This window comes from Physeter macrocephalus, chromosome 1 (genome assembly GCF_002837175.3).
Source record: "Physeter macrocephalus isolate SW-GA chromosome 1, ASM283717v5, whole genome shotgun sequence".
Lineage (NCBI taxonomy): Eukaryota > Metazoa > Chordata > Mammalia > Artiodactyla > Physeteridae > Physeter > Physeter macrocephalus.
This window is the reverse complement of record NC_041214.2, coordinates 133,503,098-133,517,105: the sequence shown is the minus strand read 5'-3', so window position 1 is coordinate 133,517,105 and position 14,008 is coordinate 133,503,098. Positions and strand designations below refer to the sequence as shown.

Sequence of the window (14,008 nt, the reverse complement as noted above, 5' to 3'; positions counted from 1 at the left end):
CTGCAATACCCTGACTATGCTAAATTGCTAAGTATAGCTTTCAACATGCATAGACTTGAAACCCTCAAAAACAGTGACCATCATACCAAGCCCAGTATTAAACTCCAATATTATTTTTTAAAGATCCACCAACTGCCCCCTTAATCCCTGTATCCTAACAATTCACAGTATCACAGAACCCGTCCCAGGCAAAGAACATCAGGACAACATTAACTAAGTACCAAGTAGCATATGACAATATGTACTTTCCTTTACATGCACTCAATTCTTTGCTTTTTATATAAATGATTAGCAGTGGCAATGCAGCAGAAACTACTAGAAAGAGTAAGTCAAATTAAAATTAAAAACCATTCCACAAATAAAGTCACTATCATGACAATGGAGCTAACAGCTAATAATATCTCAATTGTAATAAAAAGTAAACGTGTAATTATACCTTCAAGCACTCCCACGGCTAGGAATCTTCCATAGAACAACTCTACCATGGGGTTCTTTGGCTTCTCTTCATCCCTAAAAATCACGTTAAAAATATAAATGTGGTTATAATTCTTAATTTTTAGAAGTGTAAATAATAGAGAAAACATTAAAAGAACAATAATATATGCCAAGACAATAACATTTATGTGGTTATCATGTGTTTGGCGCTGCGACTTACAGTGTTGGGCCAAGGTACTTAAATTTATTTACCGTTTCTTCACCTGTCAACTGAGGATAATAACAGTAATGGAACTCACAAGGTTGTTGTAAGGGTTAAAATGAGTTACTAAGTGGGACCTCATTATAAGAAGACCTGAGTAGAGTCTGTATTCACGAAGTGCCTCATCTTTCCATTATCATTTTGATATTGAACTTTTAGTCTATACAATACATGCGTATTTGGACTTGTTGGGAAGGAGGGAAAGCCACTCTTAATCAAAATAAATTTCTATAAAATTTTAATAAGTCATTTCCCACATTTCCCTAGAAGAATGAACACTAGCCATCAGCAGTGAAGGAGAAAAACACCAGCTTCAACCTAGTTAGCTAAAGAGAAACTCCAATCTTTTATAAAGTTTCATGTTGCTGGTAAAATTAGTCGTCTGTGAATTTTTCCAAATTTTTAACATATAAATTTGTTGTTTTTCTTTTTTGCTTGAAGCAAATAGAAACTGACAATTTTTAACTTTTTTTTAATGCTTTGTACCGTGTGGTCTAAAAACACAAAGTTTATTTTGGCCTTGCTATATAAAAGTATGTTGTGTCCACAACTGCAGAGAGACTTTTTCTTCATTAATTTTGTGTTTAAATTAGTAAAACTGATTTATTTTTAAAAAGAGAGAAGGACACTATCTGTCTCTTGATATATGTGTTACATTCACCCTCATTTAAACCATAAAATAATTGGTGGGAAGTACTCCACTTAATCTCTGGAACAATCCTATGAGGTAGTGTGGTGGTCATCAGTGCTATTCAAAAGATTTCTGTCCCTCTGCTTTTAGGTATATAGTAAGAAGCACTTTCCCATTTACTTTTTATTGAAATTTCAAAAAAATCTGAACTGTGATAAAATACACACAATATAAAATTTACCATCTTAACCATTTTTAAGTTTACAGTTGGGCAGTGTTAAGTATATTCACACTGTTGTACAACCAACCTCCAGAACTATTTTTCATCTTGAGAAACTGATTAAACAACTCCACATTCCTCCCTCCCGCCAGGCCCTGGAAACCACCATCGTAACTTTCTGTTTCTTTGAGTTTGACAACTATTGACACATCATATCAGTGACATACATTTGTCTTTTTGTGACTGGCTAATTTCACTTAGCATCATGTCTTCAAGGTTCATCCATGTTGTAGTATGTATCAGAGTTTCCTTACTTGTTAAGGATATTCCATCGTATGTGTATAACACATTTGTATTTCCATTCATCCATGGACATATCCGTTGCTTTCAACCTTTTGTCTACTGTGCTAATGCTGCTATGAATATGAGTGTGCAAGTATCTCTTTGGGACCCTGCTATCAATTCTTTTGGATATAAATTCAGCAGTAGAATTGCTGAATCATGTGATTAATTCTTGTTTTTCTCATCTTTATAGATACAATTGACCAACAAAATTGTAAGGTATTTAAAGTACAATGTGAAGATCTGACATATGTATACACTGCGAAAGGATTCCCTCCATCAAATAATTATATTAGTATTAATTTTTTGAGGAACCACCATGTTTTCCACAGCAGCTGCACCATTTTACCTTCCCATCAACAGTGCACAAAAGTTTAAATTTTTTCACATCTTCATCAACACGTGTTTTCTGTTTTGTTTTGGTTTTGGTTTGGTGAGGGTTTTTTGTTTTTTGTTTTTTGATAGCAGCCATCCTAATGGGTATGAGGTGTTCCCATTAACTTTGAAGTTAAGTAAAACCACATGACTTGCTTTGCACCACAAAATGTGAGTGGAAGTAATGTGTGCCACTTCCGGGCTGTAACTTTGAGAGCCAATATACTTTTCGCTGATGCGGTGATCCCAGAATCCTGTGATGAGATGAAGCCCTGTCAGCGTAAGGCCCTGTCAGTGGATGTGCAGAGCCCCTTGCTCACACTCACTGGGCATAGCTAAGACTATGACATAAACCTCTGACGTTCTGGGGATGTTGCCACAGGATTATCTAGCCCACCCTAAATGGTAGCAGGTGGCACTCTTACCTCTATTGCACTGGTAATAAAACTGTAGACTACGCTAAGTCACTTGCCCAAATTCACACAACTAGTAAGTGCTCAAACTGAAAAGCAAACTCAAGCCTGCCTCTAAAACCCATGAATCCTCCCACTATGCATACTTTATCTCTGGGCATTTTAACTCTATGAAAACAGTTTATTTCACACCTTATTTTTTACACTGTGACAATAAAAAGGACTTGAGACTGATATGGGGGAGAGGAAGAATCCAAAGATTGTCTCTCTTGATGTAAAAGTCTATGAATCTTTATACATAAATATTAGTATCTCCATCTCCACACGTCATATTTCCATGTAGAAAAGCAACATTCCTGGTTTCTCTCCTTACTGTCACGTACATACTGCATAGAAAGAGCAGTGACATACCAGGTTGGTGACTTTGGCAGAAGAAACTGGGTAAGAGCTGCTCGACTAATTCTGAATTCTCTTTCCAAATCTTCGTATCTGAATTTTGGTCTGCTCTCCACTGACCTGTGGTACGCACACTGACCTTCCCTAAGGAGTCATACAGACCAATCTTCTAGAACTTGTTTACCCTGTCCTTCTTTGCAACCTCTCAGAGGTCTTACTCTTTACTGTGCATTTAAGCTTTGAATATCAGGGACTAAGACTGTGGCTATCAACAGAAATGTAAGGAACATAAGTGAAGAGCAATTTAAAAGATGTGAGACTTCTATTGATATAACGGAAATGATATACCCACCACTTGCATGAAGGAAAGCTAGATTGACACAAATAGCAAAGGCCAAAAGAAATCACTAAAGAAAACCTGTATCAGGGACACCTTAGCCTTGGGAATTAGGTCGACACAGAAAGAGTTCAGAGATCTAGGGCAAGTGGCAGAGTAACCCACTCAGTGCTTCCCAATCTTTTTAATGTCATTGGCACACAGATAATATATACAGAGAACTCTGGAATAAAACCACATGTTTTCTCATGATCACAGAAACAGGATCAATACCTCCACATACCTATAATCTGGCTTACCATGGCACAACAACTAGAAAGCTCTGTTATAGATAGGCAGAGCATAGTGGTTCAAAAAGTTTTAGCTCCATAAACAGTAAAGAAAAAAACAAAACTACTGAGAAATGAATGCAGAGAAGGACATATTTCACACAAGACAATTTTAGATGACATGGGAAAGTTCTAGCTTCTTTTAAAACAGTTTTAGGAAACGGGGAGAGAACTTGTTAGTTACTAGATCAGAAAAGTTGACACTGGGACCCAAAGAAATTTTTCAAAAGTAAATGAGTAATAAGGAAAGATCTCCAAAATCAGAAACGAATGATCCTTTCAGAAATAACCAGGATTCAGGAAACAGTCAAGTGGCAGTCTTCTAAGGCAAGAGATAAAAAGTAATCAGGGAGTTGTGTTGCAGATAGGTTACTATATGAGCTGCTTATAGAAAATCTGGATAGATTTGAGGAGGAACTAGGGATTTCAGGGTAAAGCATTCAAAGAATTACTGAGAGAACTTCAAAGAGACTCAGTAATCATAGATGGGGATACAGATATTGTTCACATTCTGAGGAAACATGCTCAATAAATTTTGGGGGTTGGAACTCTAAGGAAAAGTACAAGGAACATGAGTTTTACTAAAGAGGAGCCAGGGTGGACAATCATAGATCAAGTCCACACATGGGCTGTCTGCTGGTCTGACAGGACAGAACCCTGGTGGAATTCTGCAACACAAAAGAGGTGAAGGTGGACAATGCATGTTTGAACAATAAATTACTTGGGCATACTCCTAACTCATATTTCACTAGCTCTCATTATGAGGGTGCTATCAAGAAAATATAGAGGAACAGGTTAGACAAAAATAAATTTACAGGGCAGAAAACAAAGTCAAAAGAAGAGAAAGAGAAGATACTCGTCCATCAAACAGAGCTGGTCCTGAAGAAGGTAGAAGCAAAGAAGCAGGTTAAAAAAATTAAAATTATTATTTTATTATTATATTAAAAATTCAGCCAAGCCTTCCTTAAAGAAGAATGAAAAACACGTATATGTAACTGAACCTTAAAAGGCTATCCCACCCAGAAAAAAAAAGTAGCAGAAAGAAATATACTCAAGGCCTAGAACTTTCAAAAGCTGAGGAAAGAGCATATCATAGAGATGATGATCTTCACTGGATGCTGGAACTCAGGTTTCAGAAGCATCAACAGCAGATTCAGTTCAGCAATCTGATGGGGAGACTTACAAATGAAGCTAACATGAAGAGAAGAAAGAAACTACCTAGAAAGCAGGTTTTACAGGCCTAAGCAATCCCATACCAAAATGCAATGGCAGCAACCACTGGGCACAAAAATATGTTATTAGAAAGAGCTTACATTCAATGCAGCACTGAGGGCCAGCGAACTGAAGCTCATTAAGAAAAATGTAACTTAAGAGTTTTGGTGGACAGAAAAGAAGGGCACCTGACCAGATCCGTTAGCATCATAAATTTCTAAACATGCCAAGAAGGAAGCGGCTTTGTTCAATGCCACATTCTCAAGACAGTTTCCAACAGAATATTTTCCCTCAGATACTGTAGATTTAGCGCCATAATCTCGAGAGATTTCTTCCAACGTAAGTTTATAAGTAGTTGTCTAAGACCAATTGGCCCTTAATGACAGGCATCTTGGCAGAACTAAAACCATGATGATTGCCTCCATTTATGACATTATCCAGATTTTCTGCTACAGTCTTTAGCAACAATAACTTGAGTCTGGATTGCACTAAGATCTAGGAATATTATAGCTGGACTGAAAGTTAAAGGGCTGAAGTTCTACTTTTGTTTCAAAATTTCAAAAGTAAGAGATCAATGTTAATCATGGGTCCTAATAATCCTTCAAAATCTAAAATTAGAGTATATGAAATTCAACATTTGAAGGACTGAAAGAACTACACACATACAAGTGAAAGAGAATACAGGCTTCACCTGAAGAACCTCAACTCAATTCAGGCACAGAAAAGACATGCCTGTAGTGTAAAGGCGGAACAAACTCAAAAAGTCAAAAATGATTTCTTTTTTGTTAGACTGCAACCAAAGGGCAAAAGAATCTGGCTTTTAAGTATAATTTGTTTGGATTTTTCCTTAAAAGATCAAGTGGATATAATTTGGAAACTTATTTTTCCCCTGAGAATTTGAGAACAAATGAGGAGGGCTATATAAAATTTTAGAAGCATCTCCTAGTTGCTAACAATATATAATTAGAATATTTTTACTTTAATTCAATCTCATTGCAGACTACGTTATTATGCTTTTGGACAACAAGGCTGGCCATAATTTTAAAATAGAAAAAGAAATGATACATCTAACTAAGAAAGTAAAAGACCTGTACTCAGAAAACTAGGAAACTGATGAAAGAAACTGCAGACATAAACGAATGGAAACATATATGGTGCTCATGGATTGGAAGAATTCGTATTGTTAAAATGATCATACTACCCAAAGCAATCTACAGATTCAATGTATCTCTATAAAAATACCAAAGGCAGTTTTCACAACACTACAACAAATAATCCTAAAATCTGTATGGAAACACAAAGGACCCTGAATACACAAAACAATCTTGAGAAAAAAGAGCAAAACCAAAAGTATCAAGCTGCCCCTAGTAACCCAGCTGGAACCGGTCTGAGGTGGCGCAGGGCCTGTGAGTTTGGTTTTAAGCGCCTGGTGGGAAAGCACATGTAAGTGCAACTCCTTTCTCGGAATGAGAAAATTATTGCTCAGATAGGCACAACTTGTCTGAGTTTACACAGCTAGTTGGCAGATTGGCTAGGACTTGGTTTTTGTCATCAAAGTCAGTGCTCTTTAAGCTATCTAGGAGCAGACAAGATGGCCGAGTAGAAGGACCTGAGCTAGCCGTCTCTCACACAAACACCAAAATCACAACTACCTGCTGAACAACCATTGACAAAAAATGACTGAAACCAACCAAAAAAGGATACTGTAGTTCCAAAGACAAGGAAGAAACCACAATGAGAAGGTAGGAGGGGCGTATTCGTGATCAAATCCCATACATGCTGGGTGGGCAACCCACAAACTAGAAAATAATTATACTGCAGAGGTTCTCCCACAGAAAAGAGAGTTCTGAGCCCCACATCAGGCTACCCAGTCTGGGCATCTGGCATTAGGAGGAGGAGCCACCAGAGCATTTGCTTTGAAGGCCAGCAGGGCTTGATCATAGGAAATCCACAGGACTGGGGGAAACAGAAATGCCACTCTTGGAGGGTGAACACAAGGTCTCGTGCACACCGGGACCCAGGGGAAAAAGCAGTGACTTCATAGGAGCCTGGGCCATGGGCCAGACCTACCTGCTGGTCTTGGAAGGTCTCCTGGGGAGGTGGGGGGCGGCTCTGGCTCACTGCAGGAACAAGGACACTGGTGGCAGAGGTACTGGTGAGTACTCATTGGCATGAGCTGTCCTGGAGGCCACCATTTTGATGCAAAGACCTGGTCCCACCCAAGAGCCCTTAGGCTCCAGTGCTGGGATGCCGCAGGCCAAACAACCAACAGGATAGGAACACAGTCCCACCCATCAGCAGACAGGCTGCTTAAAGTTTTCCTGAGCCCACAGCTGCTTCTGAACACACTGCTTGACAGGGCCCTGCTCACCACAGAGACAAGACCCAGCTCCACACACCAGTGGGCAGGTATCAGTCCCTCCCACCTGGAAGTCTGCACAAGCCTCTTAGACCAGCCTCACCCACCAGGGGTCAGACACCAGAAGCAAGAGGAACTACAATCCTGCAGCCTGTGACACTGCAAATACAAAGTTAGATAAAATGAGACAGCAGAGGAACATGTTCCAGATGAAGTAACAAGATAAAACCCCAGAAGAACAACTAAGTGAAGTGGAAACAGGCAATCTAACCGAAAAAGAATTCAGAGTAATAGTAAAGATGATTCAAGATCTTGGAAAAAGAACGGAAGCACAGACCAAGAAGATATAGGGAATGTTTAACAAGAAGCCAGAAGATTTAAAGAGCAAACAAACAGAGTTCAACAATACAATATCTGCAATGAAAAAACACACTAGAATAAATCAATAGCAGAATAAATGAAGCAGAAGGATGGATAAGTGAGCTGGAAGACAGACTGGTGAAAATCACCACTGTGGAACAGAATAATGAAAAAAGAATAAAAGAAATGAGGACAGTTTAAGAGATCTCTGGGACAACATTAAATGCATGAACATTCATATTATAGAGGTCCCATAAGGAGAGGAAAGGGCCTGAGAAAACATTTGAAAAGATAATAGCTGAAAACTTACCTAACATGGGAAAGGAAACAGTCACCCAAGTCCAGGAAGCACAGAGTGCCATACAGGATAAAGCCAAGGAGGAACACACCAAGACACATATTAATCAAACTGACAAAAGTTAAAGACAAAGAGAAAATATTAAAAGCAACAAGGGAAAAGCAACAAATAACATACAAGGGAATCCCTATAAGGTTATCAGTTGATTTTTTAGCAGAAACTCTGCAGGCCAGAATGGACTAACGTGTATATCTAAAGTGATGAAGGGAAAAAAACCTACAAGTATATTCTTATACTCTACCCAGCAAAGCTCTCATTCAGATTCAAAAGAGAAATCAAAAGCTTTACAGACCAGCAAAAGCTAAGAGAATTCAGCACCACCAAACCTACTTTACAACAAAATGCTAAAGGAATTTCTCTAGGCAGAAAAGAAAAGGCCACAACTAGAAACAAGAAAATTACGAATGGGAAAGCTCACCAGTAAAGGCAAAAATAGAGTAAAGGTAGAAAAATATACATACATAAATATGGTATCAAAATCAGCAATTGTGAGAAGAGGCGAGTACAAATATAGAAAACTGGAAACACATTTGAAATTAAGAGACCAGAAACTTAAAACAATCTTGTATATACACATGGACTGCTATATCAAAACTTCATGGTAACCACAAACCAAAAATCTATAATAGATACACACACAAAAAAGAAAAAGCAGTACAAACACAACACTAAAGACAGTCATCAAATCACAAGAGAAGAGAACAAAACAGGAAGGGAAGAAAAAAGACCTGCAAAAACAAACCCAAAACAATTAACAAAATGGCAGTAAGTATGTATCGGTAATGACCTTAAACATAAATGGATTAAATGCTCCAACCAAAAGACAGAGACTGGCTGAAAGGATGCAAAAACAAGAACCTTATATATGCTGTCTACAAGAGACCCACTTCAGATCTAGGGACACATACAGACTGAAAGTGAGGGGATGGACAAAGGTATTTCATACAAATGGAAATCAAAAGAAAGCTGGAGTTGCAAAATTCATATCAGACAAAATAGACTTTAAAATAAAGACTGTTACAAGAGACAAAGAAGGACACTACATAATAATCAAGGGAAAAATACAAGAAGACAAAACAATTGTAAATATATATGCATCCAACATAGGAGCACCTCAACATAGAAGGCAAATGCTAATAACAGCCATAAAAGGAGAAATCAACAGAAAACAGTAACAGTGGAGAACGTCAACAGCCCACTTACATCAATAGACAGATCATCCAGACAGAAAATCAATAAGGAAGCACAGGCCTTAAATGACACACTAAATCACATAGACTTAACTGACATTTATAGAGCGTTCCATCTGAAAGTAGCAGAATACACAATCTTTTCAAGTGAACATGGAACATTCTCCAGCACAGATCACATCATGAGCCATAAAGCAAGCCTCTATAAATTTGAGATTGAAATCGTATCAAGCATCTTTTCCGAGCACGACACTATGAGATCAGACAACAAATACGAGAAAGAACTAAAAAAAACACCAACACGTGGAGGCTAAACCATATGCTACTAAATAACCAATGGATCACTGAAGAAGTCAAAGAGGAAATCAAAAAATACCTAGAGATGAATGAAAACGAAAACATGACGATCCGAAACCTATGGTACACAGCAAAAGCAGTTCTAAGAGGGAAGTTTATAGCAATACAATCTTACCTCAGGAAAGAAGAAACATCCCAAGTAAACAACCTAAACTTACACCTAAAGCAACTAGAGAAAGAACAACAAACAAAACTCAAAGTTAGCAGAAGGAAAGAAATCATAAAGATTAGAACAGAAATAAATTAGAGGTGAAAAACACAATAAAAAAGATCAATGGGGGCTTCTCTGGTGGCGCAGTGGTAGAGAGTCCACCTGCCGATGCAGGGGACACAGGTTCGTGCCCCGGTCCAGGAAGATCCCACATGCCGCGGAGTGGCTGGATCCGTGAGCCATGGCCGCTGAGCCTGCACATCCAGGGCCTGTGCTCCGCAACGGGAGAGGCCACAACAGTGAGAGGCCCGCGTACCGCCAAAAAAAAAAAAAAAGAAAAAGAAAAAAGATCAATGGAACTAAAACCTAGCTCTTTGAAAAGACAAACAAAATTGATAACCTCTAGCCAGACTCATGAAGAAAAAGAGGGTGATGGCTCAAATCAATAAAATTAGAAAAAAAGAAAAAGGAGAAGTTACAACTGACACCACAGAAATAAAAAGGAGCATAGGAGACTACTGTAAGCAATTATATACCAATAAAATGGACAACTTAGAAGAAATGGACAAATTCTTAGAAAGGTACAATCTCACAAAACTGAACCAGGAAGAAATAGGAAATATGAACAGAGCAATCAGAAGCACTAAAATTGAAACTGTGATATAAAAGCTTCCAATAAACAAAAGCCCAGGACCAGATGGCTTCACAGGTGATTTCTATCAAACATTTAGTGAATAGTTAACAAGTATCCTTCTGAAACTATTTCAAAAATTGCAGAGGAAGGAACACTCCAAACTCATTCTATGAGGCCACCATCACACTGATAGTAATACCAAAGATACTACAAAAAAAGAAAATTAAAGGCCAACATCACTAATGAACATAGATGCAAAAATCCTCAACAAAATACTAGCAAACTGAATCCAAAAACACATTAAAAGGATTATACACCTTGATCAAGTGGGATTTATCCCAGGGATGCAAGAACTTTTCGATATCTGCAAATCAATCAGTGTGATACACCACATTAACAAACTGAAGATTAAAAACCATATGATCATCTCAATAGATGCAGAAAAAGCTTTTATCAAAATTCAACACCCATTTATGATAAACACTCTCCAGAAAGTGGGCATAGAGGGAACCTACCTCAACATAATAAAGGCCATGTATGACAAAACCCACAACTAACATCATACTCAATGGTGAAAAACTGAAAGCAATTCCTTTAACATCAGGAACAAGACAAGGATGTCCACTCTAGCCACTTTTATTCTGCATAGTTCTGGAAGGCCTAGCCACGGTAATCAGGGAAGAAAAAGAAATAAAAGGAATCCAAATTGGAATAGAAGTAAAATTGTCACTGTTTGCAGATGACATGATACTATACACAGAAGATCCTAAAGATGGTACCAGGAAACTACTAGAGCTCATCAATAAATCTGGTAAAGTTGCAGGATTCAAAATTAATACACAAAAATCTGTTGCATTTCTATAAACTAGTAACAAAAGATCTGAAAGAGAAATTAAGGAAACAATCCCATTTGCCATCACATCAAAAAGAATAAATTACCTAGGAATAAACCTACCTAAGGAGGCAAAAGACCTGTACTCCGAAAACTATAAGATGCTGATGAAAGAAATCGAAGATGATACAAATAGATGGAAAGATATACCATGTTCTTGGATTGGAAGAATCAACATTGTCAAAATGACTATACTACCCAAGGTAATCTACATATTCAATATAATCCCTACCAAATTACAAATGGCATTTTTTGCCTATCTAGAACAAAAAAATCTTAAAACTTGTATGGAAACAAAAGACCCCAAATACCGAAAGCAATTTTGAGAAAGAAAAACTCAGCTGGAGGAATCAGGCTCTCTGACTTTAGCTACAGTAATGAAAACAGTATGGTAATGGCACAAAGAGTGACTTGCAGATCAATGGAACAGGATAGAAAGCCCAGAAATAAAACCATGCACCTAGAGTCAATTAATCTATGACAAAGGAGGCAAGAATATACAATGGAGAAAAAAACAGTCTCCTCAATAAGTGGTGCTGGGAAAACTGCACAGCTATATATAAAAGAATGAAATTAGAGCAATTGCTAACACCATACAGAAAAATAAACTCAAAATGGATTAAAGACCTAAATTTAAGACCAGATACTATAAAACTCTTAGAGGGAAACATAAGCAGAACACTCTTTGACATAAATCACAGCAATATCTTTTTGGATCCACCTCCTAGAGTAATGAAAATTAAAAACAAAAATAAACAAATGGAACCTAATTAAATTTAAAAGCCTTTGCACAGCAAAGGAAACCATAAACAAAATGACAAGACAACCAACAGAACGGAAAAAAATATTTGTAAAAGATGCAACCAACCAGAGATTAATCTCCAAAATACAGAAGAAAGCTCATGCAGCTCAATATCAAAATTAATAATAAAAAAATAATAACCCCATCAAAAAAATGGGCAGATATAGACATTTCTCCAAAGACAACATACAGATGACCAACACACACAAGAAAAGATGTTCAACATTGCTAATTATTAGAGAAATGCAAGTCAAAACTACAATGATGTATCACCTCACACTGGTCAGAATGGCCATCATCAAACAGTCTACAAACAATAAATGCTGGAGAGGGCATGGAGAAAAGGAAACCCTCCTATGTTGTTGGTGGGAATATAAAGTGGTACAGACACTATGGAGAACAGTATGAAGGTTCCTTAAAAAACTAAAAATAGAGCTATCGTATGATCCAGCAACCCTACTCCTGGGCATATATCCGGAGAAAACCGTACTTCAAAAAGATACATGCACCCCAAAGTTCACTGCAGCACTATTTACAATAGCCAAGACATGGAAGCAACCTAAATATCCACTGACAGATGAACAGATAAAGAACATGTGGTACATATATACAATGGAATATTACTCAGCCATAAAAAATAATGAAATAATGCCATCTGCAACAACATGGATGGAGTAGAGATTATCATACTAAGTGAAGTAAGTCAGACAAAGACAAGTGTCATACAATATCACTTATATGTGGAATCTAAAACAATGATACAAATGAACTTTACAAAACAGAAACAGGCTCACAGAAATAGGTAACAAACTTATGGTTACCAAAGGGAAAAGGTGGAGGGGAAGGGATAAATTAGGAGGTTGTGATTAACATATACAACACTACTATATATAAAACAGATAATCAACAAGGACCTACTATATAGCCCAGGGAACTCTAACCAATACTCTGTAATAACCTATATGGGAAAAGAATCTGAAAAAGAATAGATATATGTAAAAAAATTGTTAGCTAAAACCAAGGGTATGATGCTTCCTCATTTCAAACTATACTACAAAGCTATGGAAATCAAAACAGTATAGTACCAGCACAAAAACAGACAAGTAGATAAATGGAACAGAACAGAGAGCCTAGAAATAAGCCTACACTTATATGCTCAATTAATCTATAACAAAGGAGGCAAGAATATACAATAGGGAAAAGAAAGCCTCTTCAGTAAATGGTGTTGGGAAAACTGGACAGCTACATGCAAAAGAATTAAATCAAACCACTTTCTTACATCATATACAAAAATAAACTTAAAATGTATTAACGACTACCTGAAACCATGAAACTCTTAGAAGAAAACATAGGCAGTAGGCTTTTTGGATTCAATCTTAGAAAAATTTTTTTGGATATGTCTCCTCAGGCAAAGGAAACAAAAGCAAAAATAAACAAATGGGACTACATCAAACTAAAAAGCTTCCGCAGAGTAAAGGAAACTATTAACAAAATGAAAAGGCGACCTACTAAATGGGAGAAGGTATTTGCAAATGATATGTCTGATAAGGGGTTAATATACAAAATATACAAAGAACTCATACAACTCAATATATATAAATTTAAAAAATCCTAATTAAGAAAATGGGCATAGGAGCTGAATAGAGACTTTTCTCAGAAGACATACAGGTGGCCAACAGGCACATGAAAAGATGCTCAACATCACTAATCATCAGGGAAATGCAAATCAAAACCACAATGATATGTCACCTCACACCTGTCAGAATGGCTATTATCAAAAAGACAACAGAGCAACACCCAGCTCTACCCACCACCAGTCCCTCCCAGCAGGAAGCTTGCAACAGCCTCTTAGATAGCCTCCGCCACAAGAAGCAAGAAGAACTACAATCTTACAGCCTGTGGAATGAAAACCGCATCACAGAAGGACAGACAAAATGAAAAGGCAGAGGACTA

At 37.4% G+C, this 14,008-nt stretch overlaps 1 protein-coding gene across 1 annotated transcript in view; it reads right to left on the bottom strand.

Moving 5' to 3' along the window:
• The window catches only part of USP25 (ubiquitin specific peptidase 25), a 141,245-nt gene that overhangs the window by 61,655 nt on the left and 65,582 nt on the right, over positions 1–14,008 (bottom strand). Inside the window, exon 9 of the mRNA XM_024120127.3 lies at positions 437–510. Coding sequence (XP_023975895.1) covers positions 437–510 — 74 coding nt within the window. The remainder of the gene's footprint in view (positions 1–436; positions 511–14,008) is intronic.